Source organism: Akebia trifoliata, chromosome 1 (assembly GCF_017979445.1).
Source record: "Akebia trifoliata isolate Shusen 1 chromosome 1, ASM1797944v1, whole genome shotgun sequence".
Taxonomy (NCBI): Eukaryota; Viridiplantae; Streptophyta; class Magnoliopsida; order Ranunculales; family Lardizabalaceae; genus Akebia; species Akebia trifoliata.
The window spans coordinates 22,729,804-22,750,501 of NC_141375.1; the positions used below are offsets into that span (position 1 = coordinate 22,729,804).

The 20,698-nt window shown below is 34.4% G+C and overlaps 1 protein-coding gene across 5 annotated transcripts in view; it reads right to left on the bottom strand.

Moving 5' to 3' along the window:
• The window catches only part of LOC147410986 (Transducin/WD40 repeat-like superfamily protein), a 90,526-nt gene that overhangs the window by 67,483 nt on the left and 2,345 nt on the right, over positions 1–20,698 (bottom strand). For 4 of the 5 annotated variants that reach the window (XR_015178646.1, XM_086443097.1, XM_086443087.1 and 1 more), the window contains exon 3: positions 12,251–12,403. Coding sequence is in view for 4 of the 5 variants with exons in the window: in XM_086443097.1 (XP_086299223.1) it covers positions 12,251–12,403 (153 nt within the window). In the remaining variant the exon portion in view is untranslated. Of the gene's footprint in view, positions 1–12,250; positions 12,404–17,497; positions 19,886–20,698 lie in introns of those variants that run through there. The other variant, XM_086443115.1, reaches the window with a different exon arrangement.

Genomic DNA, 20,698 nt, shown 5'->3' on the forward strand with positions numbered 1-20,698 from the left:
TAAAGAATAAAACTGAATGTAAACAAAACTAGAAACTTGAAAACAAATTAGAAACTAGAGAAAATAGAAACTTCCTAAAGTTGAAATAGAAACTAACTAAACAACTTATATATTACTTAAAACTGGAAAAAAAAAAAAAAAAAAAAAAATCTAAACACATGGGACTAAAATCAAAATTAAGTATAGACCCAACCTGGTGAACCCTAACCAAGTTGACTCGGTCAAGATGAGTCAACTGAGCCAGATCTGGTTGGGTTGATTCCATCATGAAAATTCTATTCTCAAGAGCAATTTGTTCTACATCAGAAATTGATTAAACAAGTGACTAATAATAAAATGTGAAAAACCTATCAACAATCTACTCATATCATAGAAAGGTAACAAAAGAATTGGTCAAGAGTAGACAGTCTTCCATGAGAACTTAATATAATAGTGCAAGAAATTCTATATGGAACAATGCATTCCTATTGAAATTGTACTGAGTGGTTCACACTGTTTGGAGAAAAAATGTATCCACATAATAGAATCCCTTCACATTATACACCATATTATTTTCAAAAATGGGAACAAAAATAAAATAAAATAAAAGATCCTACTCTTGCTCTTAAATTTGTATTTATAACTCAGAAGGAAAACATTTAAAAGAATCCAAGCTAGTCTGTTTTCTAGTCATTTGGACCTCATTCTACTATAGAAAGATTGTCATATACATTCTTGATGCACTGCTTCACTTCAAAATATGACCAATAAACAACAATAGAATCCAAGCTAGTTTGTTTTCTAGTCATTTGGATCTCATCCTATTATAGAAAGATCATCATATACATTCTTGATGCATAGCTTCTCGTCAAAATATGACGAATAAACAACAAACTTGCAATATATATTCAGAGTTTGGACACCAAAAAAGGTAAGGTGTTTCTATCTCAACGGAGAAGAAGCATGAATAATGTCCATAGAGCACGTTTCAACAAATATCAGTAGACTAGCGTTATTAATATATATGGGATTGTTGCCCAGGGTTGGACTAACTTTGACTTCTCCCAAGTTTTCTCCATCCTCTTCTCTCCTTAAACTCTTGTTCTACATGGTATCAGAGCACATCATGTAATAAGGGCTTTATTTTTTTTCTCTTCTTTTTCACCATTTGATTCCACATTTCCTCTTCAATATTGGAAAGTTAGATTTTCTTGATGAATTGAAGTTTGTGAATATGTTGGTGTTTAAATCCCCTATGTAGAGAATCATTTTTTAGTCGTGGGCAAGTGTGTTCCCTCATGTGATTTAAGTCCCAGAAGGATTTTCAGAGGTCTGGTATTATTGAGAGTAAGTTTCGTGGTATTTTCCATGTAGTGGAAGGTGTGATATTTTGAAACCTACAATCCTCTTTGACCTATTCTAGCCGAGACAATTTTGACATGCAAAATTCAATTGTGTTCTCGTAATTGATTTATGGAGCAAAAAAAAAAACGATCATGAAAGCTCCCAAGACCTTCTATGGGTTAAGATGATTTCCATTAGACTACATAGAAGAAATTACATTCAAAGTTCTAAAGTAGTAGAGGAATTTTGGAAAGCAAAGAGGAAACACAGACACCCGATTAGGGATATGCCTAGTTCTCATGATCCTACTATGATTGATGCATGGGACAAGAAGATGCTCAAATTGTGACATGGTTGTGGAATAGTAAGAGCCACAGATCAGTGTTACTATTATATTCTTGGGCACAACTAAAGAGATATGGAAGCAGGTAAAGAATATGTACTTAGGATCTAAGAATATCACCCAGATTTATGAATAGATAGAAGAATATTTTCTCAGCAGCAAGATGACAAGGCATTTGAGTAAATTTCTTGCCTCCATGATGCATGTATGAGGAATTAAATCAATATCAGACCATCACTAGTGTTACTCAGAAGATGTTGAGGCAGAGAAAGAATATCAATGTGAGTAGGTTGCTAACCTCACTCAGACAAAATTATGAGATTGTTAGCACTTAAATCTTGGGTGGCCAAGACCTCCCATCTCTTAATGATGTTTTCACTCGACTTAAGAGAACCACATTATCAAATGCAACTATGGTGGTGGTGGTGGTGGTGATCGATCAGCTTTAGTGGTTATCAAAAATTGTGAAAACCATGGTTATGGTAGTCGAGGAGGTCGTGGTGGTAGAGATGGTAATGGAGATTCAGGGGGAGGCCGAGGTGCAGCCCGTAAATGCACTGATTGTGGCCTCGATAGCCATATAATAAACTATTTTTGGGATTTACATGAAAGATTCACTGCTCATTAGGTTTCATCATCAGTTTAGAATGCATATCAAACACATACTTCTACTCCTGACGAGATTACGGAGGAATCTATCTATCATTCTTTTCGGATAGGCATATGATAGGCTCATTCTCGGTTCCAACCATCATCCTCTACGGCTTCTTTAGGCCAAACAAGTGTGGCATCCACTAGTTTATTGTCCACATCTAGTACCACATTGTCACCGGATCAACAATAGAAAATGACTTAAGTGTAGTGAACGAGGAAATTTCCTAAACCCTGCGGGGACGTGATATCTAGATGGTCAAGGATGCATACATGGTCATGGAAACCATGGAAAACATGGTTTCAATGGTGAAGAATGTTATGGGAGCAATTACGAACATAAGCACAAAGATCGATTTGTTGCACATACCCGTGAAGACCATCAAAGATCGGTTTGTTCCATATTTAGTACGACACTGTCACCAAATCAATGATCGAAAGTTCCTTAAGAATGGTACACGAGAAAATTTCCTAAACCCCGCGGGGACGTGATATTCATGGTGGTCGATGAATACATGGTCATGGAAACCATGGAAGACGTGGTTTCAATGGTGAAAAACGTAATGGGAGCAATTACGGGCATAACTGCAAAGATCGGTTTGTTGCACATAACCATGAAGACCATCAAGAACCTTTGAAGATATCAAAAACTCTCTAGTTTAACGAGAAAATGGATCCAGGTTCTTTATTAAATTGGTTTGAGAAAATGGGTATAATTATTGATCTTTGTGAAACATACAATTCACATAAAGTAATATTGGTTGCTTCTCGTTTTATTGGTTTTTTATGTGGTTTGATCTCCAATCATTGAGTCCAAAAAAGAAAAGTACGATACATACTCGGGTGAAGATGAAAAAAATATTTACTATCCCGAATTATGATGTAGAAATTTTGCAACGATGCCACAATCTAAAAACAACATGATTTGGACATGGTAACATACACAAAGGAGTTCTATAAATTGTCAGCCAGAGTAGAAGTTTGATGCTACATGCTTAATGCAATATTTGGACATGCTTAATAAGAATATATGGAAGAAATAAAAAATCAACACCCAATACATCTAGCATGTTGAGTATATATGAATTAGCCCTAAAAGGAGAGGGGATTTCGCAGGAGAAGATCAAGTAACTCGTACCCAATCATAATGAGGAAAAAATATTGTAGTAATCCCATAGGAGTTGGATCATCCAAACAAACCACAATGAGAGAAAGGTCATGGTCAACAACAAATGATGGATGAGCAAGATAACTGGCCGTTCAAACTGCCAAAAACAGGTCCCTGAAGGGAAAATCAGGGTAACGCTTGTTTTAGATGCTAATAGCCAGGACACAAAGCTCATATGTGTTCACAATAATGAAAATATATGTGATGGAATCACATGACTGAAGGTGAAGAAGAACCACAATTGATGAAGATGAAATCCCTTCTATGAAAAAAATGAAAAGAGGGAAGATGGTGACCAGGTGGAAGGCAACGAAACAATGATCTAGCATAAGGTGATGCACACCTAACCTGAAGTTGATGTAGATCGCTAGCAACAATTTAATGTATTTCAAGCGTGTTGCACTTTGCGAAGAAAATTGTGTAATGTGAGTATAGAAAAAAGTATTAATGAGAATATCGTGGCAAAGGAGATAGGTACCAAGTTGAGGTAGAAGGAAAAAAAAGAACCACCCCGACCGTACCATATACAATGGTTCAAAAAACGCATAGAAGTAGCAGTAAGTACCAGGTGTATGGTTTCTTTTTGCATTGAACCCCAAATATAAAGACAAGGTGTGATGTAATGTAGTATCAATGATATATTTTGCTTGGTCACCAATAGCAGCATGATCAGGACACCCTATACTGAGGTAAAGCCAACACCAAGACTTTTTAAAGAAATGATCAAAACTATTTTGACTTCATGTCAAGATACGACTATCATAATATCATCGAAGAAAATGGATTAATTTAAAGAGTTTGAGTGAATTTGACATGGAGAGTGCCTCAACTAGGATTATGTTTGCATTTGTAGCAAAAGTAAGAAACCTAGGTATCATAGTACCTGAGCACGTACAGAATTTACTAGAATTCAGAATTTTGCACCATATGAGCTCCTAGAAGGCCATACTCCTATGCGAGATATCCAACATCATATCAATTTAGTGCTCAGATCAATACCACCAAACCTAACATCCTATCATATGAGTCTGAAAAAAGAAAAAAGAATTATAAAGGCAAGTCAGCAAGCTACTACAAAGGGACTTGGTGAGAGAGAGAGAGAGAGAGAGAGAGAGAGTATGCCTGTGTGTTCTTGCATTACTAACGTCAAAGAAGGATGGATAATGGTGTGTGTGTTGCCAGCAAGGTCATCAACCAAATTACTATTAAGCATGGTTCAAAGTTTTGTTGTTTTGGAATTTTACAATACTTTTCAAATTAGGCTGCGACATGAACAAAACATTGATCGTCACAAAATGTTTCGTTGAGACCAATTAAATTTCTGCTGACCGAAACATTGCAACAAAAAAGGATTTTAAACTATCATTTTCCCATTCCATGTCTCGGATATTTACTTGATATCTTGCATGGTACCATTATTTTCTCCAAATCCATTTGCACAGTGGATATCACCAGATACAAATCAGAATAAGAACTAATAAAAGATGATTTTTTAAACGAGGGGTGGGGTTTATGATTGTTGACAATGTTCACTTCCCCAAGATCCTAGCACATCTATGCAGATCATGAACCAAGTACCAAGGCCATTTATCGAAAATTTAGTAGTTGTTGGTTTGATGATATTTTGGTCTTTACTAATACTCTCAACAATCATCTTTCCCACTTACATCAAGTCTTATTAGCATTACGGGCTGAAAAGTATATGTCAACATCACAATCAAAATGAAGTGAGGAGCTTCCATGGTTTTAAAACAACATGCCAATATAAGCAAATTCCATAGGCCGAATAAAGTTTTCAGTTTTGGAAATGAAAAATGACAGAAGCACCCATTTTAGCGCTCCTAAGTATGGTTAAGCTATTCGATGTAGAGTGCCACATCAATATGGGAGGAGTCTTGAGTTAGGAGTGCCTTATAGTGGCCTATTTCAACAAAAAGCTGATGCAAGACGATGAGGGGAGATACAAAAATGGAATTTGGTTTAGGATTTTGAGTAAAGATTAATGATTTGAGCGACAATTACAAAACGTTTCCAATTAAAACATTTTGAAATTACAAGGTTGAGAGTATTTGGATTAGGAGAAGGTTTAGGGATTTGGGTATAGGGTAGATTTGAGATTGGGTTTATGATTTGGGTTAGGACAGGTTTACTCTAGAACAAAATATATTTTTTTCACAATTACGACAATTTCATTAGGATAGATGAAAAGGGTTAAAGAATTATTAAAGGTGACAAAGGATTCAAGAATCAAGAAAATCAATAACAAGAAACTAAAAAAAAAAAAATCAAGAAAAATAAAGATTAGAAGAAAATAATGCTATATTAGACTCACTCCAAAATGGCCTCACACCACACCATTATGGGAATATTAAAACTTCAAGAATCAAGAACAAGAAACTAAAAAAAAAAATCAAGAAAAATAAAGATTAGAAGAAAATAATGCTATATTAGACTCACTCCAAAATGGCCTCACACCACACCATTAATGGGAATATCAAAGCTTCAATCTCAATTTTATTCATCATTGAAGAAAATTACTACAAGAAACAAGTATTTATAATGTTCTCTAAACCCTAAATCTAATCTCAAACATCTAACTAAAATAAGGAGATCCAATGGTTGTAAATAAACTTAAAATAACTTAAATAAAACAAAAGCAGAAATACCATCTATGTCCCAATCCCGTAACTTTATTTCCCTTGAATGGTTGCAAATAAACTTAAAACAACTTAAATAAAACAAAAGAAAAAATACCATCTATGTCCCAATCCCGTAACTTTATTTCCTTTGAATTTTCAGCCTATGCTCATTAAAAAAATCAATATAAAGTTACCAAATTTCCCCCTAATACCCTTATTAACATTATAGGTTAATAAAACATCAAAATAAGTTCAAAAAACTTAAAATTAAAGCCTTAAAATAGAAAGTAAATAAAAATTAAAATCTACTCTTCAATATTTGATGTCCCCATCAATTCTCCTTGACTGGGAGGATTTCTCCATTAGCGAAATAAAATTATAGTAATTCTCATCATCAGTTGCGTTCCACATTATTCTCCTCTGGTTGGGAAGATTTAAAATGCTTGAGAATGATCATGACAATTTGTGGTTCATCCCTTTTGGTGACGATTCGTCCGCATGTCTTGATCTTGTGTTGAACTATTAACTTCAAATTGCAATCTTATATTTGGCAAAATCTTCATTGTACCTATTTGAGATAGTGATGAAATAACTGCATCATGAACAAAAACTGTAAATGTCTCCAAAAGATCTTCCTTAGGCTCTTTTGACGTATTTTCCACTTCATGATTTTGTTCTTGAGTTGATTCCAGAGTTGTAAGCACACCATCTTCTAAAGGTGATGTTTGATTTGTCTTTTCTTCAATCTGCTCTTGGATTGATGGTACCACAGAAGTTGATTTCCATGGACATACCTTAAATATTGTTTGCCTGAAGTAACACGTAAAATATTTCGATCCACATCAAATGTAACTTGTATATGTGAGATCCAATCTCAACACAACACTATATGACAATCCATTAAAGGAATCACCTTGCACTCAAAACCATGGATAAAATTTCCTTGAGGGAACCGAACAACATAGTCGTAGCCACGATAACCACAATAAGTCTTATTTTAAACGTTCTGCAAAATCTTTTTAAAAAAACTTGTCGAAATCAAGTTTACCTCATATTCATCACTGCACAATACCCTGAATGACTTCCCAGAAGGTAAAATAAATCTGATTTTGATTTCCAATACCATATTTATCTATTCCAGGTTTAGCTCTGATACCAAATTTGATGCAGGACGATGAGGGGAGATTAGAAAATGGAATTTGGTTTAAGATTTTGGGTAAGGATTAAGGATTTGAGCGACAATTGCAAAACAATTCCAATTAAAACATTTTGAAATTATAAGGTTGACGGTATTTGGATTAAGGGAAGGTTCAGGGTATTTGGGTATAGGGTATATTTGACATTGATTTATGATTTGGGTTAGTATAAATAAACCCAAAAGTAAAATATATATATTTTTCCCCCAATTACAACAATTTCAATAAGATAGATGAAAAGGATTAAAGAATTGTTAAAGGCTAAGAGAAGGGATAAAGAATTCAAGAATCGAGAATCGAGAATCAAGAATCAAGAATAGGATTTCAAGAACCAAGAAAAGGGCTTCAAGAATCAAGAAAATCAAGAATAAGGAACTAAAAGAAAATCAAGAAAAATAAAGATTACAAGAAAATAATGTTATATTGGCCTCACTCCAAAATGGCCTCACACCACACCATTAATGGGATTAATGGGAATATCAAAGCTTCAATCTCAATTTAATTCATTATTGAAGAAAATTACAGCAATAAGCAAGTATTTATAATGTTTTATAAACCCTAAATCTAATCTCAAACATCCAACTAAAATAAGGAGATCCAATGGTTGTAAATAAACTTAAAACAACTTAAATAAAATAAAAACAGAAATACCATCTATATAAAAATTAAAATCTACTCTTCAATATTTGATGTCCCTATCAATTCTCCTCGACTAGGAAGATTTCGCCAATGGCGAAATAAAATTATAATAATTCTCATCATTAGTTGCGATCCGCATTAAAAGCTTTTGCGATGTACGAAAGCAATACTCCACATATGACAGAGTTTTAGATTGTTGTTCAGGCTGGTCAACATCGGGGCATGATCTTACTATGAGAATATATTTTATTTTTAAATCATGAGACCTAAAAATACCTTACATTTCATAAGAAACTAAATTTTTGTCATGCCAAGTAGATGGCATTGTTCCAGAAGTATACTTTTGTGTTACATCATAAGGCAAGCACTCAAAATCATGAAGCAATGCTTTAAAATGCCAAAAATTTATCCTCACCACAATGGCAAGCCAAGTAGTGGGTTTCAAACTTATAAAGGATCAATATGTAGGTGATGTTAATTTTAGCGGTACATGGTAGTCGTACACATGGTTTAGAGATTTGTCAGGATGATATTTTTTGCATAATCACTTCTTATTCCAAGGAAACAAGCTTTGTATCCCCAATGGATTACTTTATGAAAAAGTTATTGTAGAGCTTCACAGTAACGGAATATGACTCTTGGGCACGTCAAAACTTTTCATTAACTAAGAACCAACACTATTGATCCAGAATGAGAAAAGAAATCTTCAAGGCAGTTGATCAAGAATGAGAAAAGAAATCTTCAAGGCAATTGATAGATGTGTATGCCAAACTTCCAGAGGGAAATCACGGAATACTAGTTGGTATGTTCCATTACCACTTCGAGTCAAGCCTTGGGAAGATGTTAACTTTGATTTCATTCTTAAGCCACTAAAGACTGCATCCAGGTATGATTTGACATTTGTGGTAATGGACCGCTTTTTGAAGATGGTTCATTTTATTGCATGTCGACAACCTATGGATACAACACATGGCTATTTTACATTTCAACAAGGTGGTTCAACTGTATGGCCCAAACTTATCAAAATTGATAAATCATTTTTCGAGGACGTTAGTTAAGGAAGAGATTAAGGACTTCATTACAATTTTCAAGCATCTATAATCTGCAGACAATCAGATCAAAAGTTTTTTTTTTTTTGATAAGTTAAAATTCTATTAGAAAAAGGACAAGATGTCCCATGAATACAAACTCATCAAAAGAGAAAAAATAAACAAGCAAAAATAACAACGAAAAGAGAAACAACTAGTCTCTCAAATTACAAACGAGAGTTTGGGTAATTCGTCGAAGTTTGGGTAATCTACTAAAAAGCATTGTTGGGGACTAAATAAAAATGAGGGACATGATCTTACTACCAGAATTCACTATAACCGTTCAATGAACCGGACTACTGGAAGATCTTTATTTGAAATAGTATATAACTGCAGTAAGAAACAAGTTGTTGATTTAGCATCATTGATAACTCAGACCAAAGATAGTTGTCATACAACAGCCTCTGCAGAGCATATGCAAAATTTTTATTTTTATTTTTTTAATGAGTAAGCTAGACTTGAACCACAACCTCAAAGTTACTTTTACAGAGTATATGCATGAAATTCCCGCACATGTGAAAGCAACGATAAAGAAGATTTGATTATGATTTATTTGCGAGACGGGAAATTTTTACATGCACATATGGAAATGAAAGAGAGAAAAACATGGGTTGTTCTTAATTTTGCCAAAGGTGAATGACAGTGCTCATCACATTCAGCTTCTTCACGAATGGGACATATAACCCATATTCAATGTATTTGATTTGTTCAGTTGTGAAAGAAATATTCTCACACTACAAGATCATCACCTACAGTGCTAGAATTTCTAGTAAAGAAGAACGATGAGACAGAGTACATTTTTTTATAAGTAAAAGTTTTATTGAAAAGAGGACAAGATAAATACACTATGACATACAGTCAAGCAGAAAAATACATGATAAGGAGGGCATCACTATTTTTTGGTAAATAAAAGACAAGCTCCAATCAGAGGAACACCTGGATTCAAAAGCATGAGTTGAAACACAATTATGAAGATGCCTGGAAGGATTATGACCTCTCCAACTCAACGGAGTCAAATTTCTTCCAACCCAAAGAGGATGGTACCCTCTCAAATCCTCACAAGCACCATGTAACAATTTTTGGAGGCTAACTATTTTATTCAACTTAAATTCCAGCACTTATAGGGATATTTTGAGCATTCTTGGTTATGAGAAGTAAAGGTCTTATGCATAATCCACTTAAAGTAAGGTCTTAGTTTTAAGTATTTTTAATAGTTGAAAGTGGTATAAAGGCCACATTAACTCTAGAGTTGTATTATGTTATGCTTTAGAATTGCATAAGATTAAAGAGAAGTAGTTTCTATTTATAGTAATCCTTTCTATTTGTATTTTTTTCCTTTTTTGTTGTCTATTACTGTTTTCGTGGTTCTCTGGATAGTTCTCATACCAGTTCATTCTTAAAACTTATTATTATGTTTCACATTATACAATTCAGAATGCGTAAGATGTGCCATATAACAGCTCTTCACTGGAAACCTGCGATAACCCCAAACTACACTTATCTAGATAGGATAGTTCACCTTTGGAGTCTCAATTTTAGCTATCAAAAAATTTCTTGAATCACTTGCCAAAACCCATGAATCAAGGCGATGGAAAAAAGAATATAATTTAGTTGTTACATGTTAATTTAATGGCTATATAATTATTAGACACAAAGGAATGATCATAGTCTTAGCTTTGCCTTTTGAAAATTCCTCGAGATAAATGTCAGAGTTGCACAAAATTTAAAAGTTGATTGAATAATGAATTGGGTGATCAAGCATTATCAATGAGTCGCCCTCGAAAAATTATGTAAACTAATTATAAAATCACCCAAATTGGAGTTGAAACGAATTTTGGGGAACATCAAGATACATGCAAAAATAAATAAAAGTTAAGATTTGATTGGGCATGACCAATGGATAGATATCAAGAACTTAAGAAAGATAAAATATTAGATCTCATAAATCGGATCTCAAGCAATGCCTCGGGATGCGTATAAACTACTCAACAGATTGATCCTCGATCAGAGCATCGGCAGTGAGATTGACCAGCATCATTCCATAGATGTCCTTGAGTCGATGAGATTCGACTATTGGATCGCCAAATTGAACGCAAAATGGTTCCAGAAGAACGATCCAAAATTTTGTTCATCAGAAGTAACTTTATACGTTATTAAAAATTTGCACACTAGAGAAAGTCATGTCCCCAGTAACGTAGAGGAAGGGTGTGAATCAATAGATTCGAAAGGAATTGAGAGATTGTGTTAAATGGAACACACAAAATCAATAGATTCAATTGATAAACAAGCAATAGCATGGAAGAAAATAAAGCAAAGAAATGGGAGTTGGAGCTGTACTACGAGCTAGACCGTCATGCCTTAAGGACCCACCTATCTGTCATTGCTCAAATCTCTATCCCCTGACTATAGGTCTTTTATTAGATGTTTGGATGTTTTTGAATATATTTAAATTGTCCTTCAAGATGTACTGCATTTCTTTTCTCCATTATAGTTTGACTATGACTTCTTTTTGTTATCATTATGATATAGTACGATATTGATCATCCATATATAATAATAGTATCACTTATTCTTCAGCTAAGATTTTTGTGACATGACTTTTTACCTCATAGATTAATTAATTTTCTCAATAGTACCATCTGTTAAGTAAATGGATTTTTTCTAGGTATAAAGAAGGTCTTTGGTTCACAATAACAACAACTCTCAATTTATACCTTGGGAATCTCAGGAATCCCGAGGCATGGTATCTAAACCGATAGGTTATGGGTGTTGGTGGATCTCTCCCAGGCATATCTCAAGGTTTATGCTCAAGTTCGAAATTTGGGCCAGGGTCGAGCATCCACAGTGATGTTGCTGAGTCGACACGGTGTCGGATTTCAGGGCGTGACAAACCTGAATTTTATAACTCCAAATAGTGATCTCTGAAATTCATTGAATGCCATTACACAGATGCCGAGAAATGATAGTTAATCCATATCATATGTTTCCCAAAAGCTATAAAAGGGTTTTGATAACTCGCGTAACTTAGTTGAAACAGTGCACAAGTCGAAATCTGGTATGACCAACTGTAAAAGTTATTACATGGTGATCAAAATGAATTTTGGAGGAAGAATCAGGCAGAGAAAAAAAAAATATCATGACTGATGAAAAGAATAAGTTAAAGGAACAAATTAAATAATTTATAATATAAAAAAAAAACATACCATAGGTTGGGATGCTTTTATTTTTTGGCATTCATGCTGAAAGTTACACTTCCACTTGTTGAAACTCAGTACTTTACCATGCAATTCCCTAAGCTGAAGCAGCTCAGCGGTACTGATTCTCTTTCTCATATTTGTGTTATGCTGTTCATTTTCCTGCAATAAAACAAGCTTCATTAAGTCCAAATATTATTTGCAGCGGAACAGGTGGAACTGGATTGAATTTGGGCATAGATGAAAATTTGAGGCAGTTATAAGGTATTTCAAAAGCAAGGACAGTTGATCATTTTTCTTTTCTTGCTTCATTTTTTGTGTGTATATGCATATAACTTAGCATGTGTGAGCATTAGGCTAGCATTCTCAGTCAAAGCCCAGATGAACAAGGGATGCATCAAGTAGATAGACAGCATAAATATTATCAAACCCTTAATATGGATCCAAGCTTGTTGATTATGATTCAAGCTACTAAGGAATTCTTTAGAAACGATGCCTTACTTTGTGAACCGGCTGTGGTGGCAAGTGGCCGACAATTTGGCTATGACGTCCTCCCTAGAATCTAACAAGCTTATTGCGGAGAAATAGTAAACATGGTTTCTTACCCCAAGCTAAACAAGAGTAAATGAAGCTTGAGTAGATGAAGAAGCTAACCCAGGAAATAGGATTTGCTTGGCCAGTTGGACTTTAGGACTCGAGCATGTCTACAATAGATAAAATATGGTGGAAGAAGCAAAGCAAGGGAAATAGGTAGGGAGACTACAAGCTTTTATACAATGGACATTGAAATTATAGAAAGGGTTAGGTATAGCGCTAGAAATGATATTTGTAGAGGTACATGGTCATGAAGGAAAAGACAATAGGGGATTTAAAATGGAGAATAAGGGTTTGGAAAAAGAAATAAGATGGATCGTCGAGGGGTTTATCATATCATATGATCCAGTGTCCACACATGTACAAACATCTAGTAATAGTTTTAAAAGTGTGAAGACAAACTTTTTTCTTTTAAGAAAAAATTACGTGAGTCAAATTTCTACTCCCTATGCAAGGAAAATGGAGAATACATTGACCATTTCCTTCATTGCTTACTTGCTCATAAAAGTTGGTCTCACTTATTTTCCCTATCGAGCAGATCTGTGTGCTTTCCTAGTTCTATTTCTTCCTTCTTTAAGGGCTGCCAACCACTTGAATTTTCTTTTTTTCTTTTTTCTTTTTTTAATAGATAAAGGTAAAATACAGCAAATCAAACAGTAGATCAAGATGACCTACAAAGAAAGAGAAAAAGAAACAAAGTCAACACAAAACACAGAATGAAGGCTCCAAAAGATTGCAACGTTCTCCCACCAGACAAGGAAGTCATCAAAAAACACCCCTTTAAACTCTTTGAAGGGCATAAATAATTGATCCAGGAGATTATCATGTCCATTATGGGCTTACTTTTATTTTGGAGCAAAGTTTTGAAAAAATTTAGAGGGGTGTTCTTTGACGATTTTCTATCCAGCTGGGATCATATCGACAATATTATAAAATTCAGTGTGCATGATGTGTTGCACACGAGTCCCTTGATGCGGGCAATTTTTTAATTAGTTGTTTATGTTGTGTCTCAGTTACTTTTTGATGCAGAACAATGAGGGAAGAACATTTTTTTTAAGGATTAAGGAAATCTAGTTTGGGATTGAGTTAAGGATTTGGTTTACGTTAGGGTAAAACCAAACGGATTTGGGAGTTAAGGTTTAATTTTGACGTTTTGCAATTATGACCACAATCCTAATGGCCTAAAAATACAAAAAAATACACACAAAATTACAATTACGATATTTTCAACAAGGTAGGGGAAAAGGGAAAAGAGTAAAAATTAAGGTTTATAGGATAAGGATTAGAGGCCGGAGGAAAGGGATTTTAAGAATTCAAGATTCAAGAATTTAGGAATCAAGAATTCTCAAAAAAATCAAGAAAACAGAGTTTATGGGTTGGTTTCTTGAAAGGATTAGGGGGTTCTTGATTGTTTCTTGATCTCTCACAAATAAACAAAAAGAAAAAAAAGTAGAAATAATGGATTGAAGAAGAAGATAGAATATAAGAAAACGATTAAGGAAAAAAAAATGATACATTTACCTTGGAATCACCCCAATGATTTCCATGGCATCAACCACGTTGAATGCATGCACCAACATCCAAACGATAAAAAACATAGACTTTTTTTTATTATATTAATCAACTTTGTCGATAAACACTAATGCAATCTATAAATAAATAAAAATCAACCAAGAGTCCTAATAAAACTAAAATATCTAATAAATAACCTATTTTTGTAACTTTCTCTCTCCTAAATTTTCAACCATTGTAAACTTAAATAAAAGAAAAACTAAATTTAACAAACTACCCCTAAACATTATACTAAGACCATGGACCAATAAAACATGAAACTAAGCTCAAAAAACATAAAAATAAAGTCCTAAAATAGAAAACTAAATAAAATAAAACATATTCTTCAAGCTTTGATGTCCCCATCACCTTTCTTTATTTATTTGAAGTGGGTTGATCATCTCATCCCCCTTTACTTTCCTAGTAATGAGATTTTTATTATTACTTCTCAAAAAATAAATGGGAAAAAAAAAAAAAGGAATGTTCAACATACAAAGCATGAAGGTTTCGGCCAAGACAATCAGGTTAGTGGTTACGGACATGGATTGAAGGTTTTGGCCGAGACATCCTAGTTTTAATCAAGACCAAAACGAAACATTGACTTTGAAACATTCAATGTTTTGATTTGTCTCGGCATTTTTCCAAATGTTTTGGAATGTCTCAAAATGTTTTGATCAAGACAATCTCGAATTTTCTCCTAACCGAAACATTGTTTTAACAAGATTTTAAACCTTGGTTATGGATATTTGCATTAAGAAAGAGAAGGATAGAAAAAAAGGATGCCCAAAAATTAGATGGTGGAACTTGAAAGGAGAAAACATCGATACCTTAGGGAAAACTGTCATAGGAAATGGATTTTAGAAACCAAAACTACATTGATATGGGATAAAGTGTCCAATAAAATCAAAAGTGTATTAAAAGATGTTTTTGTTGAATCTAAAGGGAAAAATTATCAACACTAACAAACTCGGTAGTGAAACAATGAGGTTTAAGCTCACTAGACAAAAGACCTTGTAGTTCAAGATCGAGAAACAAACTAAGAGCAAAGAAAACTTTGAAAAAATATAAATCTATTTAAAATAAAAATAAAATAAAATAAAATAAAAGCAAAGATTGTAGTGAGGCAAAACATAAGGCTTATTATTTAAAATGTATGTTGGATTCAAAGAGAGTGATAAAGACACCGACATACTGCAAAAATTAATAGAGAAAGAGAGAGAGAGAGAGAGATAATAGATCAAATTAGATGCATTATGATGCAAGTGCCAACTTGCTAAGTTGGTTAAAGTCTATGAGTGTTGGTACCAACTCTCTTGGTTATTTTAAAAAAAAAATTTACAACTAAATCTTGAGATAAAAATTATGAGTCACATTGTGAAATTGTGGGAGAGGGTGATGAAGAAGAAGATTAATACAAGAGACAACAATTTCATCAAACTATTTGGCTTCTATCAAATTTCATAAAACTATTTGGATTCTTGTCAATTGTTCAACTACCAATGCTATTTTTTTGCCAATTCGAAAATTGAAGAAGAATATACAAATGCTTTTTATTGACTTAGAAAAAATGTATGATTGAGTCCATGGAAAGTTAATTTGATGAGAAAATGTGGATCTTAGATGAATATGCTGATGATATTAAGAAATGTAAAATGGTGATGAAGCTAGAATATTTCGTAGAAAGTTTCCAACTATAATGGTCCGTGCTATGTATCAACCCCAAATCCTTAACTTTTTGCACTAGTCATGGAATTGCCCTTATTCACAAGGAGATTATGGCATTTGCTATGTGTAAATAAAGTAGTTTTAGTTGATGAAACTAGAAAACGAACGAATTCAAATGAGAACTATGGAGGAACACCTAAGAAACTAATGATTTTAAGTAGGTACAACCAAAACATAATATATGCAATGTAACATTAGGAAGAAAAATCCTAAGGATGAGATATTGGCTAAGATGGAAAAACTAGAATTATCCCAAAGGGGACACTTTCATAAGTTATTTGAAGATTTATTCATATTGATGAAGATATCGGTGAGGATATGACCCATTGCAATACAGTTGAGTGGATCAGTTGGAGACACACTTCTAGAGTTTTATGAGACAATCATGCCTAATAATTAGACCATTCACACTCTACAAAACTGTTGGTAGTCAACAAACATGCCCATAGAATGAGCATAGCAGAGATTTGGATGTGAAGATAGATGAGAAGGAAAGTCAATATCAAAAATGATACATTCAAGGTAATTCAAGAATAGTCCAAATAAGAGATAAAATAAAGGAAAGTCATTTGAAAATTGAAATGATTTGGGTGCATACAGCGAAAATGGATCTAAAAATGCAAAAAGGAGATCAAAAATGTCATTGATGGAGGTAGTAAGAAAGGATCTAAAACTAAATTCCCCAATTGGAGATATGACCCAAGATAAAATGGAATGGTGAAATTGGATTCGTATGGTTGACCCAATATGAGATACGGAATAAGATGATGATGATCTATTTAAAGCTTCTTTAAAGAATCATAATGATATTTCTATTCCAACAAATGAGAGAAAAACACAAATATAACACTTGGTTAGAACTTAGAACTAAGAAACTTGGATGTAGGACTAATAGAATCTAAAATTTGGCCGTGTCAAACTCATACATCGTACTTAGATGTTCAAACTTGGAAATCTAAATCCATCAATGTTTTTCACCTGTTATCGACATTCTGCTATAAAACGTTTAAAATCTTATCTTGAGGCAATGTTTTGATCAAGATAAAAAAAAAATGATATTGTCTCGACCGAAACATTGGGATGCATTTTGAAACATTCCAATGTCTTGGCCAATACAAATATGTATCCACCAATACATTCCAACAGCTTGAACCATGTTGCTATATACTTTTTCATAGGTATCAGTAAAGAGTTTTAGTTAAGATAGGAAATCAGATTGGAAACCGATAATTGTATTTCCACTAAAACACTTATTTATAATATTACATAAGAGAAACTGCTGTAAGTTTCAAGCAGTTTACGTAACTATCTTGGTGAGTTGCGTAACTATCTCTATGAGGTACCGATCACGTCTTGTGTTCAGTTAGACTACGTTTCCGTACTTACCCTGCAAGCTGAACGGGGGTGATACCACATGAAGCTTGGCTTTCAAACATTCAAACATCAATGAGGTACCGATCACGTCTTGTTCAGTTAGACTACGTTTCCGTACTTACCCTGCAAGCTGAACGGGGGTGATACCACATGAAGCTTGGCTTTCAAACATTTGAACATCAATGTAGGTAAGCCTTTGGTAAATGCATCACCCACTTGTTCTGAACTTGGGATAAATTGAACTTTAAGTTCCCCTGCGGCTGTGCGTTCTCTAACAAAGTGATAGTCCACGGCAATATGTTTGGATCGTGAATGTAAAACTGGATTTACAGCCATGTAAGTGGCGCTCGAATTATCAGAGAAAATGATAGGAGAAGAGAATGGCATTTGTAATTCTTGTAAGATGGAACAAATCCATAAAATTTCTGCTGTAGCATTTGCAATTCCCCTATATTCGGCTTCAATAGATGATTTGGAGACAGTGGGTTGCATACGGGGAAGACCAACTGACCAAATTTTGACCATAAAATAGGAAAAAACCACTGGTAGATCATCTATCATCCGGATCTCTGACCCAATCTGCTTCGGTAAACACTTGAAGTTCGGAGTTGGATGATGGACAGATCATAATACCCTCAGAAGGTGTACCTTTGAGGTATCTTAGAGTCCGTTTCACCGCCATAAAGTGATTTGTTGTTGGAGCATGCATAAATTGGCAAATGTGATTGACTGCATAACATATATCTGGTCTTGTCATTAAGAGGTATTGAAGTGCTCCCACGACTTGTCCATAATGAGTTGGATCGGCCAAAGGTTTACCATCATGAATAGAACGTATCTTGCCAGAAGTGCAAGGTGTGCTACATGGCTTTGCTCCAATCATGTGGGTACGTTCAAGTAAATTCAAAACACACTTGAGTTGATTCAAGAAAAGACCTTGAGATGTTCGAGTAAAATGAATGCCCAAAAAATAATGTAAATTTCCCAAATATTTCATGTCAAATCGTTGTGAGAGTTGACGGATAAAAGATTTAACACTGTGAGCATCGTTGCCTGTTATTAGTAGATCATCCACATAGATCAAGATAATAGTGATTGTTGATCCATCACGACAGAAATAGAGAGAGCTGTCAAAAGTGCTTGCGATGAAGCCAAGTTCCTTTAATGACATACTTAAGCAATGGAACCATGCCCTGGGCGCTTGTTTTAATCCATATAAAGATTTGTGCAAACAACAGACATGATTTGGAGATTGTCTGTCAACAAAGCCAGGGGGTTGGCACATAAATACATCTTCATTTAATGTCCCATGTAAAAAAGCATTTTTGAAATCCAATTGACGAATGATCCAATTATTTGTGATTGCTATAGAAAGAAGTAACCTGATGGTAGTTGGCTTAATACAGGACTGAAGGCGTCTTCAAAATCAAAACCTTATTTTTGATTGTACCCCTTTGCAACAAGTCGTGCCTTCAACCTTTCTAAGGTGTCATCTGATTTTTGCTTGACTTTGAAGACCCATTTGCACCCAATTAGGTTCATGTTAGGCTGATATGGCACAAGGCTCCAAGTTTTATTTCATAAGAGTGCATTGAATTTATCTAGCATTGCTGATCGCCAGTGAGGGTCCTTATTTGCTTCAGTGAATGTTCACGGTTCATGTGGAAGAGAAGAAACAAGAAGAGCAAGACTATCTGTAGGAAGGTGGTATTTGGCAGTCAAGAAGGTTTTTGGATTAATCTGAAATTTTCTGGATGGGAGAGACCCATCTTTTGAACAGGTGATCATTGGGTATTAATGGGTTTGTGGTGGAGGGTTAGGAATGGTTATACTAGATAGGGAAATAGGAATTGTTGGTGTAGAAGAAACTGGAACAGGAAAAGATGGTGAATTAGTAGAGGATGAGGGAGTTGGTTGGTAAGGTTAAGTAGGAAAGATGGTAGGAGTTGTGTCTGGTAGGAAATTAGAAGAAATAGAAGAAGTGTTGCCTTGTTGTACAGGATTTGTATTAGGAGAGTGTTGGTCTGGTGAAGGAAGAGGAGGTTGTTTAAAAGGAATTTGAAAAAGTTGGGACAAATGTGGGTAGGAAGCACAGGACTTATATGGTGAATGTAGAGTTATATAGCGGAAGGAAGATTCATTAAAGGTAACGTGGCAATTGTTGTAAACCTTACCTGTTAAAGGATTGAAACACTTAAAACCTGCTGCAGAGTAACCCAAAAATATGCATTGTTCGAAACGAAATTGGAGTTTGGAATTATTGAAAGGATGAATCCACGGATAACATTCACATCCAAAACTCTTCAATTGGTGATATTGAGGCTTTTTATGGAACAAAATTTCAAATGGGCTCTACATTTGAATAATTGGCGAGGGTAGCCGATTTATGAGATATACTGCTGTAGATTGGAGTGAGCCAGTAGAGTCAGACCAGTTTCAACAATATGCCTATGTTTTCTCTTTGCAACGCCATTTTGTTCTGGCGTGTAAAGACAGGTTAAACAATGAAAAATTCCATTGTTAGAAAGAAAAGATTGGAAATTATTGTCAACAAATTCACCGCCATTGTCAGTATTTAATTGAGCAATTTTCAGATTGAATTGATTTTCAATCATTATTTTGAATTTAATAAAAATACTGAGGCAATCAGATTTTCGAATAGGGGAAAGAACCATGAAAAACCACCAAAAGCATCAATTATTATTAGATAATATTTATGACCATCACATGAAACAATTGGTGCTTGAACCCATACATCTGCATAAAGTTGAAATAAAGGGTGCGAGAAACAGAGATTGATAAGTTCTGACATGGTAGCTTGTGAACTTTGCCCAAAGGACAATATCTACAAAAGAAATTTGTAGGAGATACAGCTTTCATTGACAGACTTTTTGACAATACAAAGTTCATCACACAAATGCTTGGATGACCAAGACGATGATGCCAAACATTGGATGGATAATGCACAGTATGAAGATAGAGAGGATTATGGGGCAAAGAAAAATGATAGTCTTCCACTATTCATTCCTCGAGCGAGACAAAAAATCCCCAATCAAAATATTCAATAGAACAACTATGATCTCTAGTTAATTTAGAAACAGAAAGCAAATTTTTGGAAAGCCCGGGAACATGTAGAACACCATGTAAGTTAAAGACAGTAGAAGAAACAAGTAAAGTGATGTTACCCGAATTTTGAATATGAAGAAAAGCCTA